Source organism: Pimephales promelas, chromosome 4 (assembly GCF_988280905.1).
Source record: "Pimephales promelas chromosome 4, fPimPro1.hap1.1, whole genome shotgun sequence".
Lineage (NCBI taxonomy): Eukaryota > Metazoa > Chordata > Actinopteri > Cypriniformes > Leuciscidae > Pimephales > Pimephales promelas.
In genome coordinates this window covers 6527300-6544326 of record NC_142772.1, presented here as the reverse complement: position 1 = coordinate 6544326, position 17027 = coordinate 6527300, and the positions used below count along the sequence as shown (strand labels likewise).

Sequence of the window (17027 nt, the reverse complement as noted above, 5' to 3'; positions counted from 1 at the left end):
AGATGCAAAATTGGATTAGGAACCATGCCCTTAAAGATCCATTATGGACAGGCCAAGTTATGAATTGCACATTTGAGAAAGCGAATTTAAAATGCACTGATATTTATAACAGATTTTACATTACAGCGAACCTGCGTTATATCGCATTTAAAACGTTACCAGACTGGTTAGACCTGTCTATTTGATGGATTTAAAGAGGGTTTGGGCACTTGTCAGTTAATCTGGGTGGTTTTGAATATTTCATATTTGGAATTACGTATATGAAATATTTAAAGTTCCCCAATTATGCTATTTTAATAGGTTCTTATTTTGGTTTTGGAGGTCTCATACAATAGGATTTGCATCCAAGTTGAAAAAAAAATAATAATAATGAATTTTCTCATAATATAAATTGCAGCATCACTTTTTTCTCATAGTGTCTGAAACGGTTCTATCAACAACCCAGTCTTTCTTAACCCCTCCTTTCTGAGAACCTAGTCAGGCCCAGTCTGTTGTGATTGGTCTACTGCTTACAGCATGTGTCAGAAACAAAACGCTATTACCATATCTGAATTTCAGCTCCGGAGACTTTCTCAGCCCTTGCTTAGACAGTAATATGAACAGTAATGATGGCGGCGAACTTACTATATTAATTCGAGCCTGAGACCTCATTAGAGCTGCAACGATATTCAAACCAAAGCGAAAAAAAGCAATACACCACCTACGGTACATAACGATACATGTATTCGTCCCGCGAATTTTAATGCGTCTTATGTGTACAAGACGAATACAGCGTTGTAGCATAACCAACATTAACCACCAATAATCACAATAAGCTCCACGTTTTGTTACTTTCGATAAGAAACAAAGTGTAGTTTTTCAAATTTTGGCCATTTTTATCACGAAATTCAAAAAAGAAATGCTGTTTTGATGCTCTTTAATGTGGCGTGACATATCTCTTCCTAATAAACGTGAATGAACATCTGAAGGTATGTTGAAAGATACAGTACAACTTTACACTTAATTAGTGTCCACATCATGTTAGTTCACTATATATAATGAATATAAAGGCTAATATAGTGCATGTATTATACTTAAAGGGTTAGTTCACCCAAAAATGAAAATTCTGTCAGTATTTACTCACCCTCATGTTGTTTCAACCCAGTAAGACCTTCGTTCATCTTCGGAACACAAATTAAGATATTTAAGATATTAAGATCGCTCCTGCATACAGTCCATAGGCTTCTTGAGGGACTGGCTCTTGCTGTCCTCGAAAAGTCATTAAAGACATCGTTAAAATAGTCCAAGTGACTACAGGGGCTCAATCTTAAGTTTATCAAACGACGAGAACACTTTTGTGCGCAAAAAAACAACAAAAATAACGACTTTATTTCAACTATTCACTTCCTTCTCCATGAGCCTGTAGTCAGTTAACGTAGTGTGATTGCGTAGAGCTACGTCACACGTAGGCTCACTATTGGCCGACGCTGGTCATGTGTGTGTGATGCGTGTGACGTACAATAACAGAAGCTTACGCTATTAAACTAGTAACCTGACTCGCGCAGAGGGAGAAATAAACGAATAGTTGAAATAAAGTCGTTATTTTTGTTGTTTTTTGCGCACAAAAGTGTTCTCGTCGTTTGATAAACTTAAGATTGAGCCCCTGTAGTCACTTGGACTATTTTAACGATGTCTTTAATGACTTTTCGGGGACAGCAAGAGCCAGTACCTCAAGAAGCCTATGGACTGTATGCAGGAGCGATCTTAATATCTTAAATATCTTAATTTGTGTTTCGAAGATGAACGAAGGTCTTACGGGGTTGGAACAACATGAGGGTGAGTAAATACTGACAGAATTTTTGGGTGAACTAACCCTTTAACCTGTTAGTGATGTCTTGATTTATTTTTAAAATATCTGTCATGAAAATAATACACATTTGTGTGAATGATTATATTTTAACAACGATTTGGAGTGAAAACATATTAGATTTAGAAGTTAATGCAAAAACTGGTTCACGTGCAGTCTACATGTTTGCATACAATTTATTATTTGAGTGTTGAGTATTATATCTTAGGATAATAAGTTGGTCTGTTGTTAACTGTTAATATTATAGTAATGTGCAAGTAAGTGCTCCCTATATAGTTTACAGCATAGCAGAGGTTAAAAAATGATCCTTAAAGGGATACTCCCCCCAAAAATAAAAATTCTCTCATCATTTACTCGGCCTCAAGTTGTTGCAAACCTGCGTGAGTTTCTTTCTTCTGCTGAACACAAAGAAAGATATTATGAGGAATGATTGGAACTTTGGCACCATTGACTTCCATAGTATTTTTTTTTTTCTACTATGGAAGTCAATGATGCCAAACAACTGTTTGGTTCCAATCATTCTTCAAAATATCGTCCTTTGTGTTCAGCAGAAGAAAGAAACTCACGCAGGTTTGCAACAACTTGAGGCCGAGTAAATGATGACATACGTTTCATTTTTGGGTGGAGTATCCCTTTAAAGGGCATATTGCAGGTTAGAGGACCCAACGAGTCAATGCATAGAAAAACAATGTAGGAACTAGATTTTCTTTAAAATATACGTATAAACACGCCACAGAAGCTTCTGCAGTCGTTTTTGTGAGAAAATTTTACTTCCGCGTCTGAAAATGGGCGTGGCGGGCGTGACGCAATGAGCGGGAGAGCGGTCGATTCACACAACAGGAAAACAATGGATCGCATGACATTTCGGACGCTGAGGAAATACTCGTATGACGGATCAAGCCATAAAGTTATGAGCCTGCTATGCTAAAGAGATCAGGGACAGGCCAGGATAATGTCAGACAGAATGGTCAGAGAAAAATTGACCTGTGATGTGAGGAGAACCAGTGGAGAACAGGACAGGTGCCTTTTAGGTGAGAGACGTGCTTATAGTATACACGTTCGCTAACGATATACACTGTGCTCACAATACTGTACAGATTCTATAACAGGCCAGCAGACATTAGTATGTTTAGGGTAGATTTATATACTATTAAATGTATAAAAACTTTACTTGAGTATATTTCTATACTAAAAGCATAGGCTATACTCGGGTAAATTTTTAATACATATTTTTCACCTTGGTTATAACATAAACAGAACATTAAAGGTTTGAGTATTTAAACAACCAATTTTGTTTTTCAATTACAAGTTTTATTTAGGGCATGACATGACTAGTTACCTATATAACACTATTTGATGCCATTGGTAGTATACCACGATCAATATTCTTGCTTCGGCATACCATGTTGAACTCTATCATATCGCCGGGATGCTAATCATTTAATCTGAAGTGAACGCTACACACGACCGCGTTTCCCGAGCCGATGCAGAGGAGAAATCCCGTCTCTTCACCTGCTCAACCCGCACCAGGAACGAAAGATAGGCTATAGCACCGTCCCTTTTATTGTAATGGAAACTTGTGGACTCAATCTTGAAGTCCTGACAGGCTGGAGTTTTTGCAATCTCCACAAACACAATAATTTACCATGACGATGATAAATTAAAATGCAAAAACTAACGATAGCACACTTACTGACGAGCGCTCTCACTGAACACCAGCCTGCTCTTCACTGAGCCGAGGCTGCGGCTCCCTGATATGACGTCAAATGACGCGATGTTGAAAAAAAAGCCGTTTTTACTAGCAGTCCAAGAAACGCTCACTTTATCTTCTAAATTAGTGTCCTTATGTTGTTTTAAAACATTTTAAATCCTGCATTAACTTTTCATATGGTATTTTCATACAAGGTTATCTATAAATTTCGATTTTTTTTTTTACCTGCAATATGCTCTTTAAGAAACGTTTAATTATAGCTGAATTCATTTAAAGACAGAGACACAATTTGTTCAGTAAACCACTGTTTAATAAAAATAGCAGTTTTATGTTTAGTTTTCTCCCCTCTCCCTGCTGGATCGAACCGAACCGTCACATCAAAACCGAGGAACGTCAGTTTTTTGAACCGTCACACCCCAATCCGTATCCTTTAGAAGTGCATGCAAAGTGGATTTGCTTTCACAGTGAAGGAAATGTTGACAACATAAACTAAACCAACAAAAACCTCATCTTGGCTTCATCTTTGACCCTTTCAGGGACAAAGTAGACATTGTTTATTAGACAGCCAATGAAGACCATTACTCACAGCCTATAGCCTATAGGCTCTCACATTATGCAAATGAGTTGCAAACCCACTTGAGTTGGTGCTTGAAGTAAGACTTACTATTGACTCATCTCAGGCAGTTTAGAATGGGATGGGGGAGGGACAATAACAATAAATAAAGTATGCAAAGAAACTTTGCATACTTTCCCATCTATTACACACCAAATGAAAAGTAATATTCGAAAAAGCATAATTGCAACACTTAATGCTGTGTCTCTCCTGCACAGTCTGTGTTTGAATTATATTTTCTGGAAAGTGCAAAATAAATTTCAGTAGCGGCAGAGAATTCTGTCAGCACAAATGAGATTTTTTACTGTAATATATGACCATGGAAACAAATCACATTTTACTTCATTAAAATAAGTTAAACACAATTTACTGGCTGACTTTATATCATCAGATTTACATCATAAAATGCTTGTTCAATAGCACCCCATTTGGGTACATTGTTCCACAGGAAAATAACTAGGATTACAGAAGCCTTGACTCCTTGCCTACATTTAGTGTGTACTATTTTTCTAGCCTTCACTTGGTTCACGGCTACATTTCTGTGCCAGACATTAGAATCATCAAACTTTTTTTCTGCCTTTTTCCTCTTCATTTTTTTTTTTTACCATGACTCTTCCGGAAGCACAAAAGAAAGGATCTCCAGAAGGAATTACGGAAATAGACAGAAAATAATGAGCTTCGCTCTCACTAAGTGTTTCCCGCTGAAGATTTACACTGAGCATGAGGGCGACTCTTTAATTAGAAGAGTAAATGAATTGCCAGGTTTTGTCTCCTAATGATACCATGTGGGAAATGGCAAACATTTGAATGAAAATTTTGAGCAACCATTTAAAATCATGATTGAATAACACCATATATCCCTCGCCATCATTCATTAATTTCTTCCTGTTCCCTTGTTCAAAGCGACACCATCAGTTGAGATCGCCGCGTTGTCATATCGGGGTCCTTTAAGAGAGTACATCAAGATTACTCACTGTTTTTGCTATAAATCTTTGCTATTGTAAAAAACGAGAATGGCTTTTGCCTGTAATTCATCAGAGCTGTAAAGCGGGGGACAGGTTGAATAGCCCCCTGCTAGTTTTCATAAAGCAACAGAGCGCTGATGCAATTTTCCCAGTAAATGTCTCGAGCATCGTTATTTGTCATGACACAGAAATCAGTTTAAGAGAAGTTCATGTAGATAAGCGTCATGAATACAGTGACCCCAAAGACACACAAGCCACTTTTAAAAATGCCTGAGAGCCATCGTTTTAGATAACAAGATTCAAGCCAGTTAGCAACATGATACAAATTATGCATGGAAAATAAATTCTGCCAGGGTTTTCATAAACTGAAATAAAAAATTAAATAAATGTTAGCTGAAATAAGTTGTTTTATTTCAGCTACTTGCATAAGATTTTGAATAGTTCACTTTGAATAGTGAATCAGTTTACTAAAATTAACTTGATTACAAAAAAAAATGAATGAAAATAAAACTGAAATTAAAATGTATACATAAAACATACAAGGACATCATTTATAAAAACACTGCAAAATTACTTTAAATTGAACTAAAATGGAAAATATTTCAATAAAAACTGATCCAAAACTGATAGTCTCTCAATGATACTAAAATAACACTGTCATTTACTCACCCTAATGTCACTCTAAACCTGTGTCAGACTTTCTTCTGTGGAACACAAACATAATTATAAAATAATGATAATTGAAATTGATTCAATTATCAATTGATTCTTTGAAAATTAGTGGTGTCCAGTATGATCCATTGACAGTCATTGTATGTATAAAAACAGTTCTTCCTTTTTTTCTACACTGTAAAAAAATATTGTTGGTCTAACTTAAACAAAAATAAGATGCCTTAAAATTTTAAGTTGATTGAAGTGGAAAAAGTGAGTTAATACAATGAAGGAGATTGATTTAATCATCAGAAACTCAAAATAAGTTATCTGAACTAAATAATTTAAGTTGACTTGACAAAAGAAAAAATGTGATAAATCTTTTTGTGAAAAAAAAAATTACATTTGTATATATATGTATATATACTACCGGTCAAAAGTTTTTTTTTATGTTTTTAAAAGAAGTCTCTTCTGCTCACCAAGGCTGCAATTATTTGATAAAAAATACAAAAAAACAGTAATATTGTGAAATATTATTAAAATTTAAAACAGCGGTTTTCTATGTGAATATATAGTGAAGTGTAATTTATTCCTGTGATCAAAGCTGAATTTACAGCATCATTACTCCAGTCTTCAGTGTCACATGATCCTACAGAAATTATTATAATATGATGCTCAAGAAACATTTATGATTATTATCCATGTTGAAAACAGTTTTTTACATTTTTATTTCAGAATTCATTGATGAATAGAAAGAGAACAAAATTGATCTGAAATGGAAAGCTTTTGTAACATTAATCACAACCATTCAAAAGTTTGGGGTCAGTAAGAATTTATTGTTTTATTTTTGAGGGAAAGAAATTAGAAAATACTTTCATTCATCAAGGATGAGTTAAATTGATCACAAATTACAGTAAAGACTTGTATAATGTTAGAAAAGATTATATTTGAAATAAATGCTGTTCTTTTGAACTTTCTATTCATCATAGAATTTTTGGGGGAAAATGCTACACGACTGTTTTCAACATTGAAAATAATAATTTATGTTTTTTGAGCATAAAATCAGCATATTAGAGTGATTTCTGAAGGATCATGTGACACTGAAAACTGATGTGTAATCAGCAACAGTAATGATGTTGAAAATTCAGCTTTCATCACAGGAATAAATTACACTTCACTATACATACATTTCTTCAAAATATCTTTTATGTTCTGCAGAAGTCATGACATGAGGGAGAGTAAAGAAGACAATTTTGGGTATTTTTCATTCAACTGTTCCTTTAAAATTCATGCATACATGCATTACACTGTCGTCACAGCATTCGAATACTGGATCAAAATCCAATAGAATTATTGCATCTCTTCTTATCTACCTTTTTCTTTTACCCCATTGTATTTTTTGAATAGCCTGACTGATGCATAACCTGGCACGTCTGACTTTAGGCATTTAGCACCTGTTGCTGGTAATTGTGCTGGAGTTCAACACATGCGTTGGCAGTTCAGTCAGATGCTAGACTGAAGGGAGATGAGGAAGAGAAAGAAGAGAGATAACCCAGCCTCTCTCTCTCTTTCTCCCTCTAACAGATGGACTAATAGCATAATTAAGTAGCCGTGCGCCCGGTTCCTGTTTACCGTCATGTTGCTTAGCAATGACATCAGCCAATCCCTCCATCCCTCTGTATAATCCTGCCCCCTCCCTCTCTCTCTCTCTCTCTCTCTCTCTCTCTCTCACACACACACACATGCATTCATCCCGGTAACAGTCTTAGCGTGCTGTAGTGGTCTGAGCGCAGCTCACAGGCAGACGGCATGACCACAGTGTGCTGGAGCCTCACATGTAGCCCACCGCTGCCATCGCAAACTCACACACATGCACTTACACACCAAGACATGCAACAAGTCACGCTTCAGGGACACTAACAGATTACCAGAGAAAAGAAGATTCTACTTTTAAAGGTTTTTTCATTTTCTTTATCTTTTTTCGTTCTTTTTTTACCGCTACCACCCGCCACCCCTTAGCCGGGTTCAGGGGTGGTGGCACATCCTCAAAAGGGCTGCATGAATGACACAACGCAAAGGCGAGAAGACGACCATCAGCATCCAGGAGCACATGGCCATTGATGTATGTCCAGGTCCCATTCAGCCCATCAAGCAGATATCTGACTATTTCCCCCGTTACCCACGGGGTCTCCCCCCCACAGCTCCTCCGGCCCTCAGCCGCGCCGGCTCCCTGCGGAGCAGCTCCACCAGCCAGAAGACAGAGGGCCCGGCCCCTGACCCCAACAGGGATGAAGAAGACCTGGACCAAGCCTTCGGCGCCACCGCACTCGTGGCCAGCAAGAAGGAGGAAGAGCCCGACGTGGAAGGCTACGATTCGGACGACTCCAGTGAGTAGATCCTTCTTTTCCTCTGTGCCACTCTAGAATGACAACTGTTGCCTGTTTGTTGTCGTCCACTTTGGCAGCTCTGATTCAATGCTGGGAAATGGCAGGGGTTTATTTAGGACTTGTGATTCTTTGGGTTCAGACAATGTTTAGAAGGTGAATGTATGTCACTGTGTTCGTTCCTTTGACCGACACATCTTTAAAGCGGTTCTTGTGGGCATCAGGTGCGAGTCATCACTTCCTGTTGTATATCTATATCTGCAGAGCTCTTGCCTGTCCCAGATGTAAATCCTATTATGGACCTCTCCGTTTGCTGTCTGGTTTTCAATCATGGCAGCCTGTAGACTAGATTAGATAGAGCCCTGTGGTCTCATGTGGTCATTTTATCATTGTTATGCTCCATCTTAGATGGGGTTAATCCATACAGTCGTGTGTGCTGATGGAAACACTTTATAGCTGCAATGATGGGGTAGGGATCTAATCCTGAATGGCTCTGGCATAGCATGCACTGCTCTGTTGCTGACAGATGTTAACCTTTGACCTGCATGCAAGACCAAGAGTGAAATCATTTCCTAAATGAGTATTTTGTTCAGCAAAAACCAGTCATTTCAGTTCTGATGCACCCTATATAAGGAGCTCACTTGGTTTTGGGACAGAGCTATATTCAAATCTTAAAAGAATTGATTTCCCCAATATAAAATACAACCACGTGTCTTTACAAACTGACTTTTTGCATACAAACTGATGTTTTGCATTGAAAGTCAATGGGGTCCAAAATAACATTGGTTCGTATTGATTTTCACTGTATGGCACTGACATGCTTCAAAATATACATTACAACATTTTTTGGCTGAACTATGCCTTTAAACGGGACACATTGGGACATCAAAAAGCAGATTAATGTCTAATAGCGAGCAATCTGTTGAACGTTAACCCGCCAAAGATGATCTGAAGTGCATCTTTGTCTTAGTATAATTGGATGCTTGTCTGTCGACCACAGCAATCAATATCAATCACTCATATGCAACAATCTGTCACAGGTCGATTAAATGTACCGGCCGATCACCTTTCATGAGGATTGAAATGCATGTAGATGCTGTATCTGCGGATGTGACCGTTAAAGCAGAGGTTCGCGGTCTGATGCGCCCGTGTTTTATGATGATAGATTAGCGCAGAGCTGTTGCGCTGTGATTCATCAGTGTGCCTCAATAAATCACGACCCTCTTCCCGTTCTCTCATTCTCGTCTGTTACCTGAATCACAATGCACATATTAGTTGCACAACAGAGAGGCAAATTAAATGCTAACCTGACGTGTTTGTTATGTGACTCATGAAATACAAATAATCCAATTACACTAATTTGCTGGAGCATTTAATGGTTCGAATGTCTCACTGGGATTTTAGCAGAGTAACTTGGAGGAAGAAAATTATCTCAGAGGGATCAAATTTGAGGCTTTGCTAATGCAACAGATGGATTACAAAGAACTTCCACAAACATTTGGCCGTGGCGTCTCTTCAGCTCTGCCGACAAACCGAGTCGAGCGCTACACGACAGATTGCAAACGGAGCAGTCTTCTGTTTTGGAGCTTAATTAAGAGCTGGATCCACACATAATTGGACTTGAATTTTATCTGAACACTTTTTTTTTTTAGTTGCAAACATGCAACCGGTTGCTTCATTAGTAAATAGTGTCTCAGCTAGGGAGAATTAAAAATAAAATGATGAATTCCCGGTAGGCGTCAAAGCCCTTAACGAAATACCACCTGTTTGTTACTCGTGCTGAAAGCCTCACAGACCTGTTGACTTGAATTAAACACTAATGCTTTGGGGAAAACAAGCCACTTTGACTGATGCAATCCTCATTTTACCTATGAGTACCTGTTCCCCCTGTACCAGAGAAGCAGGTCCTTTGGGTTATGTACCTCTGGGGGGTTTCTGTGCACTGCTGCTTGACACATTCCTGACGGTGTATTGCAAGAATAATCTTCAGTCTAATAGAGGTGTTCACATTGACAGCCTTTTGAAGGGACCAGGAGTCTTTTGTTTTTAATAAGAATTGGTGGACAAACAGATTGAACTCACACCATTGGTTGAGCCATGTTAGGTTGCTCAAACAAACTTCTGTCATCAATTACTCACCCTCATTTAGTTCCAAACCCTAAAGACTTCCATTAATCTTTAGAAACACAAATGAAGATACACGTATTTAATGAAACCTGAGAGGTTTCTCCACAGACAGTGCATTTGAAATCACATAATGTCTGAGTAGGTACCACTCAAAGTGCGTTCTATATGGATAGTATGAATTAAACGTTATCGTCACATGACCAACCAGCGTCAGTTGGTCACTTCAATGCCATTCACAAAACCTGTTTTTCAAATAATCGAGGGGTTTAATGTACACTAAGAAAAATACCCAATTTTGGGTCAAATATGGACAAACTCAAACATTGGGTTAAAAATGTGATTTCAAAATGTAACCCAATGGCTGGGTTTGTCTATATTTGACCCCAAATTGGGTTAAAACAACCCAGCACTTTTTAGTGTAAGTCTTCTGAGACACAGTCGCTTAATGTGATGAGCAGATTTATTTAAGACTTAAACAGTGATCAGCATAGAGCACATAATTTATGAGTTTTAATTGATGAGAACCAATGAGTTTTGTTCTTGCTTGTTATGCCAGAGTTTCCAAACCACATTTGATGTGCTCATCTTCCAGGTTTAATTAAAAAAATATACATATATCTTTTGTGTTTTGAGGATGAACGAAAGTTATATGGGTTTGGAGCCACACGAGAGTAAGTAAATGATGATAGTGTTGTATATTCAGTATATATACAGTATATTCAGTCTTTTGAATCTGAAACCAAGGTTGTTTGATACTGTATGCACAGAAAGATTATAGAGCGGCCGTTTGTTTGTCAAACAACTGTCTTACAGTTACATAAGCGATTATGTTTCAGTCCGGAACGTCACATGCAACCACATATTTTTGTTCAGGAGGATTAGTGGTTTAAGCTTCATTAAATATACCTGGTTGAGTCATGACATTATCCCTGCAATTAAGACAAGCCATTACTGAAAAGTTGCACTTAAGGTTAATTGTTTTCAAGGCTTTGGTCAATCAGAGTGAAAGTGATCTGAAAGAGTTGTGTTCACCAGATACTTGTTGAATTACATAACACAACTTGAGTTGGGAGTAAGGGATTGGCGGGGAGGGAGGGGTTTTTTTCTTTTGGTTTATCCCTGGTGGATGAGCTTTTTTAAAGGATTAGTTGCAGACTTGCAGAAAGTCTCCTTGCCATCCATTAGACTCCAGAAAGCCTGGCTTTTAGTTGGACAGAGAGCATTGGAATATTCCCAAGGTTTAGATCTGTTTGTGAAGACTCAATTATGTGCTGAATTGAGATTTAATTTCCAAATCAGTTTGATGACTTGATGGGAGGTCCACTCCCTGGCCAGGAGGGCTCACAGTTGTTGCTATGTGCTCTCCTCGGTTGAAATCTCCTGGAGAACCGTCACCACAGTTCTCCCCTCTAGCGATGGCCCTGCTAGTCCCTAATAGTATATTAATAGCCATAACTCCTGAGATATCCACTTTCCCACATGAACAAGGTATCCGTAAGGATCAGGGAGGACACCCTCAAGCACAATGGGGACACTGGAACATCATGTCTTTTTGTTTTCACGCTTCTCCTGGTACACGACAAAGAAAGGAACATCATCTTTGCATTTTGTGTCATCATTACAGATAAAATCCTCTGTGACACTGCTTCTCAACTTCTTTCAGGAACTCAAGTTGTAACCTAATACGGTCTAAAATGAAAAACCTGTACAGATTAGGAAGTAAGAGGAAATGAGCAACACTTAGCAATGCCTTAACAACCACTCAAACCTCATAGCAGCCATCTAGCAGTAGAAATCAGTGTATATACACTACTGTTCAAAACGTTGGGGTTCGAAATAATTTTATAAATGTTTTTGAAAGATTTATTTTTTTAATTCTATGTGTTTATCAATGTTTTTTTCTGGAAACAGTGTCACATTTTTGCTTTTAGTCAAAAGTCAAAATACTTTTATTTTTAACATTATGAATTCTTTGTCACTTTTGATCAATTTAATCTGTCCTTACTGAATACAAGTATTAATTTCTTTCAAATTGAAGAATTTAATTGAAAGTATCTTTCATTCAGTGACTTCACTAACACACGCATTTCAATATTGGTAAATTTGCATGATGAAGACCAGACAGCAAGTGTAGCATTATCTGATCTGTTGTTTTGTAGACTTGGATGTTAATTGATACAGAAAAGTGCAACACCAACTGAGCAGCCCCCCAACTTAGTCCAATCAAATCGCATCTGATCACAAGTTCATTAATGACTTCCCATAGTGCATCAGAGACATGGAAAAGATTATGGTTTATTTAGTTTTTTTTCTCAGAATATTATTCTTGCCATGTAGCAATCCTAATTTTATAAATACATTAATAAAGATTGATGCTTTTCTCTAATTGGGAGAACCTTTTTAAAATATCATACTTATGTCTAAACTAAATGCTCTTGACCAGTAGAAACGAAGTACAGTAATTACAGCAGGATTAAAATAGAAACTGTATTAAAGTTGAATCTTGTTCTTTAATCATGCCACTGAAATCATATATGATCAGTTACGTGTTATTGTAGCATGGATTGTACAGTCAGCCCCTCTGACACATGAAGCGAAGGCACGCTCAGGTATAAGCAGGGGGAGGATTTCCTGAAAGCAGGCTACAACCTTCTGTCGAATCCTATTAAAGAGCCTATCTGCAAGCTGTCGTGAGATAACAGATAACGAGAGGAATGGACTGTATTTTTTCCTGTGTTTTTGCCCTTGGGGTTTTCTAGATGAGGCTTGGCTATTAAAAAAACATGCCATGTTTTTATCAACTCTGGAGATATATATTATATACACTAAAACCTACTGGCTGTATTTTGCATTCTTTTCTCTTTTGTTCTTATACTTTTCTTTCTCCTATCCTCTTACTTTCCTTTCCTTTGCCTGTTCCTTTCCTTTCATTTCCTTAAGTTTTTCTTTTACTTTCTGTTCTTTTCTTTGCTCTTTATTTCCTTTCCACTTTCCATTGCTTATTTCCTTTCTTATCCTTTTCTCGTATGTTTCTTTTCTTTGCTGTTTATTTCCTTTCCACTTTCCTTTACTTTGCATGTTCCTTTCTTTTCCTTTCCTTAAATGTTTCTTTTCTTTGCTGTTCATTTTCTTTCCACTTTCCGTTCCTTATTTCCTTTCCTTGTATGTTTTTTTTTTCTTTGCTGTTAATTTCCTTTCCTTTTCCTTTCCTGTCCTTTTTTGTACAGTTCTCTTCTCTTTCATTTTATGTTCCTTTGTTTCCTTTCTTTTTCCTTTACTTTCTATGTAAATTTCTTGTTTATTTTCTCTTTCGTTAATTGTTTTCTTTACATTCCTCCTTTTCCATTCCTTCCATTCTTTTTTTCTTTTCCCTTCCCATCCCTTACTTCCCTTCCCTTCCCATCCCTTACTTCCCTTACTTCCCTTCCCACCCGTTCCTTCCCATCCCTTCCTTCCCTTCCCTTACTTCCCTTCCCATCCTTTCCTTCCCATCCCTTCCTTCCCTTCCCATCCCTTACTTCCCTTCCCATCTCTTACTTCCCTTCCCATCCCTTACTTACCATCCCTTACTTCCCTTCCCTTATTTCCCATCCCTTCCTTCCCTTCCCTTACTTCCCTTCACATCCTTTCCTTCCCATCCCTTCCTTCCCATCCCTTCCTTCCCTTCCCATCTCTTACTTCCCTTCCCTTCCTTCCCTTCCCATCCCTTACTTACCATCCCTTACTTCCCTTCCCTTATTTCCCTTCCCATCCCTTCCTTTCCTTCCCACCCGTTCCTTCCCATCCTTTCCTTCCCATCCCTTCCTTCCCTTCCCTTCCTTCCCTTCCTTCCCTTCCCATCTCTTACTTCCCTTCCCTTACTTCCCTTCCCATCCCTTCCTTCCCACCTGTTCCTTCCCATCCTTTCCTTCCCATCCCTTCCTTCCCTTCCCATCCCTTCCTTCCCTTCCCACCTGTTCCTTCCCATCCTTTCCTTCCCATCCCTTCCTTCCCAACACTTCCCCCCTATCCTTCCCATCCCTTCCCATCCCATCCCTCCCTCCCCTTCCCTCTCTTCCCTTCCCTTTCCCTCTCTTTCTTTCCCTTTCCTTCCCATCCCTCCCTTCCCATCCCATCCCTTCCCATCCTTTCCTTCCCATCCCATCCCATCCCATCCCTCCCTCCCTTTCCCTCCCCACCCCCCCTCCCTTCCCCTACCTTTCCCTCCCTTCCCATCATTTCCTTCCCATCCCATCCCTTCCCATCCTTCCCTTCACATCCTTTCCCTCCCTTCCCTCTTTGTGGATTGAGTGATTAGACCAGAGTGACGTCCTTTCTGCCATCTGTGGCTAGCATGGAGTTGTGTCTTGTTTTTCTGTTGGAGTGTTGTTTATGTCACATCTCTGTGTTCTCAGAGAGCTTGCTGACAGATTGATAGATGCAGTTATTGACAGACAAGAGTGAAGAATGGAAACATGCCATACGGTACATGGGTTTCAGCTTTTTTAACAATAGAGGGGAGAAACAAAGTAGAAATATAGCTGTATTATAGCTTTTACCTAGAAGTGTTCAGCCTTTGTTTGTTGATGTCAATGGTAATCAATGAGAATGCTGCTTTTAAAACGTTATTGTTGTTTTTTCCCAGTCTTGTACCACAAGTCAAGTTTAGCATTTATAAAATACTGTCTCTTTTTTCTTTTAGCACATTGGGTGACAACATAATTTTTTAAGGTTTTGCTTTAATGCCGGGATTTTTCTCTATTCACACGTTAAGACAGGATTAACTTGCCCAGACGGCTGTGTGATATCCATCCCCCACAAACCCCTGACCCACACACCTACACACTGCAAGAACTAAACGCTCACGGAATAAAATAGTGGTGGCAAAGATATATGACAATGTAAAGAGTTTGTCTTGGTTAGATGCAACGATCAAATTGTTGTACAGATTAGTAAAATTAGTTGGCAGTGTAAAATATATGTGTTATTCCCCCCACATTTTTTTGGGAAGTGGTCAATATCTATGCCTTGTATCTTGTCCGAACGTGACGCAGTGTTCTGCCCTTATTGAAATCAAAAGTGTGGTGCGACATAACACAATCACAGCAAGAGCAGCACATCACTGTTCAAAATCTAGGGTAATATTGATGCTGTTGTTTTTTCATGTCTCTTATGCAGACCATAGCTGAATTTATTTGATAAAGTAATATTGTGAATTAATATTACAATTCAACTGTTTATATGAATATATTTTAAAATATTATTTATTCTTGTGATCAAAGCTGAATTTTCTGCATCATTACTCCAGTCTTCAGTGTCACATGATCCTCGATTTGTTGATTTGCTGCTCAAGACACATTTATTTATTATTATTAGTGTTGAAAACAGTGCTATTTAATATTTCTGTGGAAACCGTGACCAAGTTTATTCAGGACTCTTTGATGAATAGAAAGTTTGAAAGAACAGTCTTTTTTCGTCATCTATAGGAAGAAGAGAATGCATACATTTCACAAACTGCTTGGATATATATAGTCAGTCAAGACATAAAGTTAAGCGAGACCCCTATATGTGCAGTCTGGTTCAGTGTAGGCTAAACCAGGCTTTGTGCCAGTGGCTATATCTGTGAAATGTTCACACTCTTTTCATAACCTAAAACAGCAATTCCTGAAGCCAGACTGAGGCTTTCGCCTTTGTTTCTATGGCAGCAGATAATTTGTAGTGTGCCACAAGGGCATGAGGTGAGTCCTCGAAATCATTCATGCTTGGAAGGGAGAATTAAAAAAAAAAAAAAAAACGTTGTGGGCAGGTGTTGTCATTTTTTGGTACTAAAACAAATTTACTAAAACCGTGTCACATTACTGAAAATAAGCATCAACAGAGGTTTTTTTATGTGACTCATAATCAGTGTTGGGAGTAACGCATTACAAAAGTAATACATTACAGTAACATATTACTTTTTGCTGTAACGCAGTAGTGTAAGGCATTACTAATCAATTTTCAGTAATATTTTACTCGTTACATGTTCAGTGAGGCTTGTATTACAGTTGTATTACAGTGTATTGTCTGCTTTTACTTCTTAAAGGCAACAGACTATGTGAAAGTTTTAAAGCAGTCTTTTAGTGCCAGTTCAGAGCGGTCGCGTCTGTAACATTGTTTTTTCCTCATAAATGCGAACACGAAAACTAAAATAAAATGAATATTTTAAGTTCTATGGAGACTGGAGAGCCAACCCTTCCTCATCCGATTTGCGCAGTGTAATTAACATAATTAAAAAAAAATTATTTTGCCTCCTATTTTTTTGTCACGCATGAATGTGTGTCTTTTCCCTAATATTAAAAATAAAACATAGACTGATATTTGTCTAATGTCTGGAGTCCTTTAAGGAAGTAGCCTATATACGTTTCAATACATGAATTTTCTGAGAATTTTTATTTCAAGTTTTGACTGCAAATGTCATGTCCATAATGCTGGACTTCCCCAATTTTAAATAATTTATCCTCAACTAGTTTTGTGGTGTAGGTCTACGTATTTTATAATGTTAACTTCAAATAATACTAATAGCCTAATTTAAAGATAAGGCAGCATTGGATCTGGACGGTAAGGAGAATAACGCTGGAGTTGGAAGAGGTGTGTCGCGATTCTGTAGGTTGGTGGATGTGGCGAATCGTGATTTCGGTTTCATATTGCATATCGTTACAGCCCAAAAGTTAAGTTCTACTTAGTTATTTTGGTGAAAGTAACTCAAAAGTAA

The 17027-nt window shown here is 38.1% G+C and overlaps 1 protein-coding gene across 2 annotated transcripts in view; it reads left to right on the top strand.

Moving 5' to 3' along the window:
• Positions 1 to 17027, top strand: part of doc2b (double C2-like domains, beta) — a 253043-nt gene that overhangs the window by 137373 nt on the left and 98643 nt on the right. For both annotated transcript variants that reach the window (XM_039662029.2, XM_089129888.1), the window contains exon 9: positions 7988 to 8173. In XM_039662029.2, coding sequence (XP_039517963.2) covers positions 7988 to 8173 — 186 coding nt within the window. The remainder of the gene's footprint in view (positions 1 to 7987; positions 8174 to 17027) is intronic.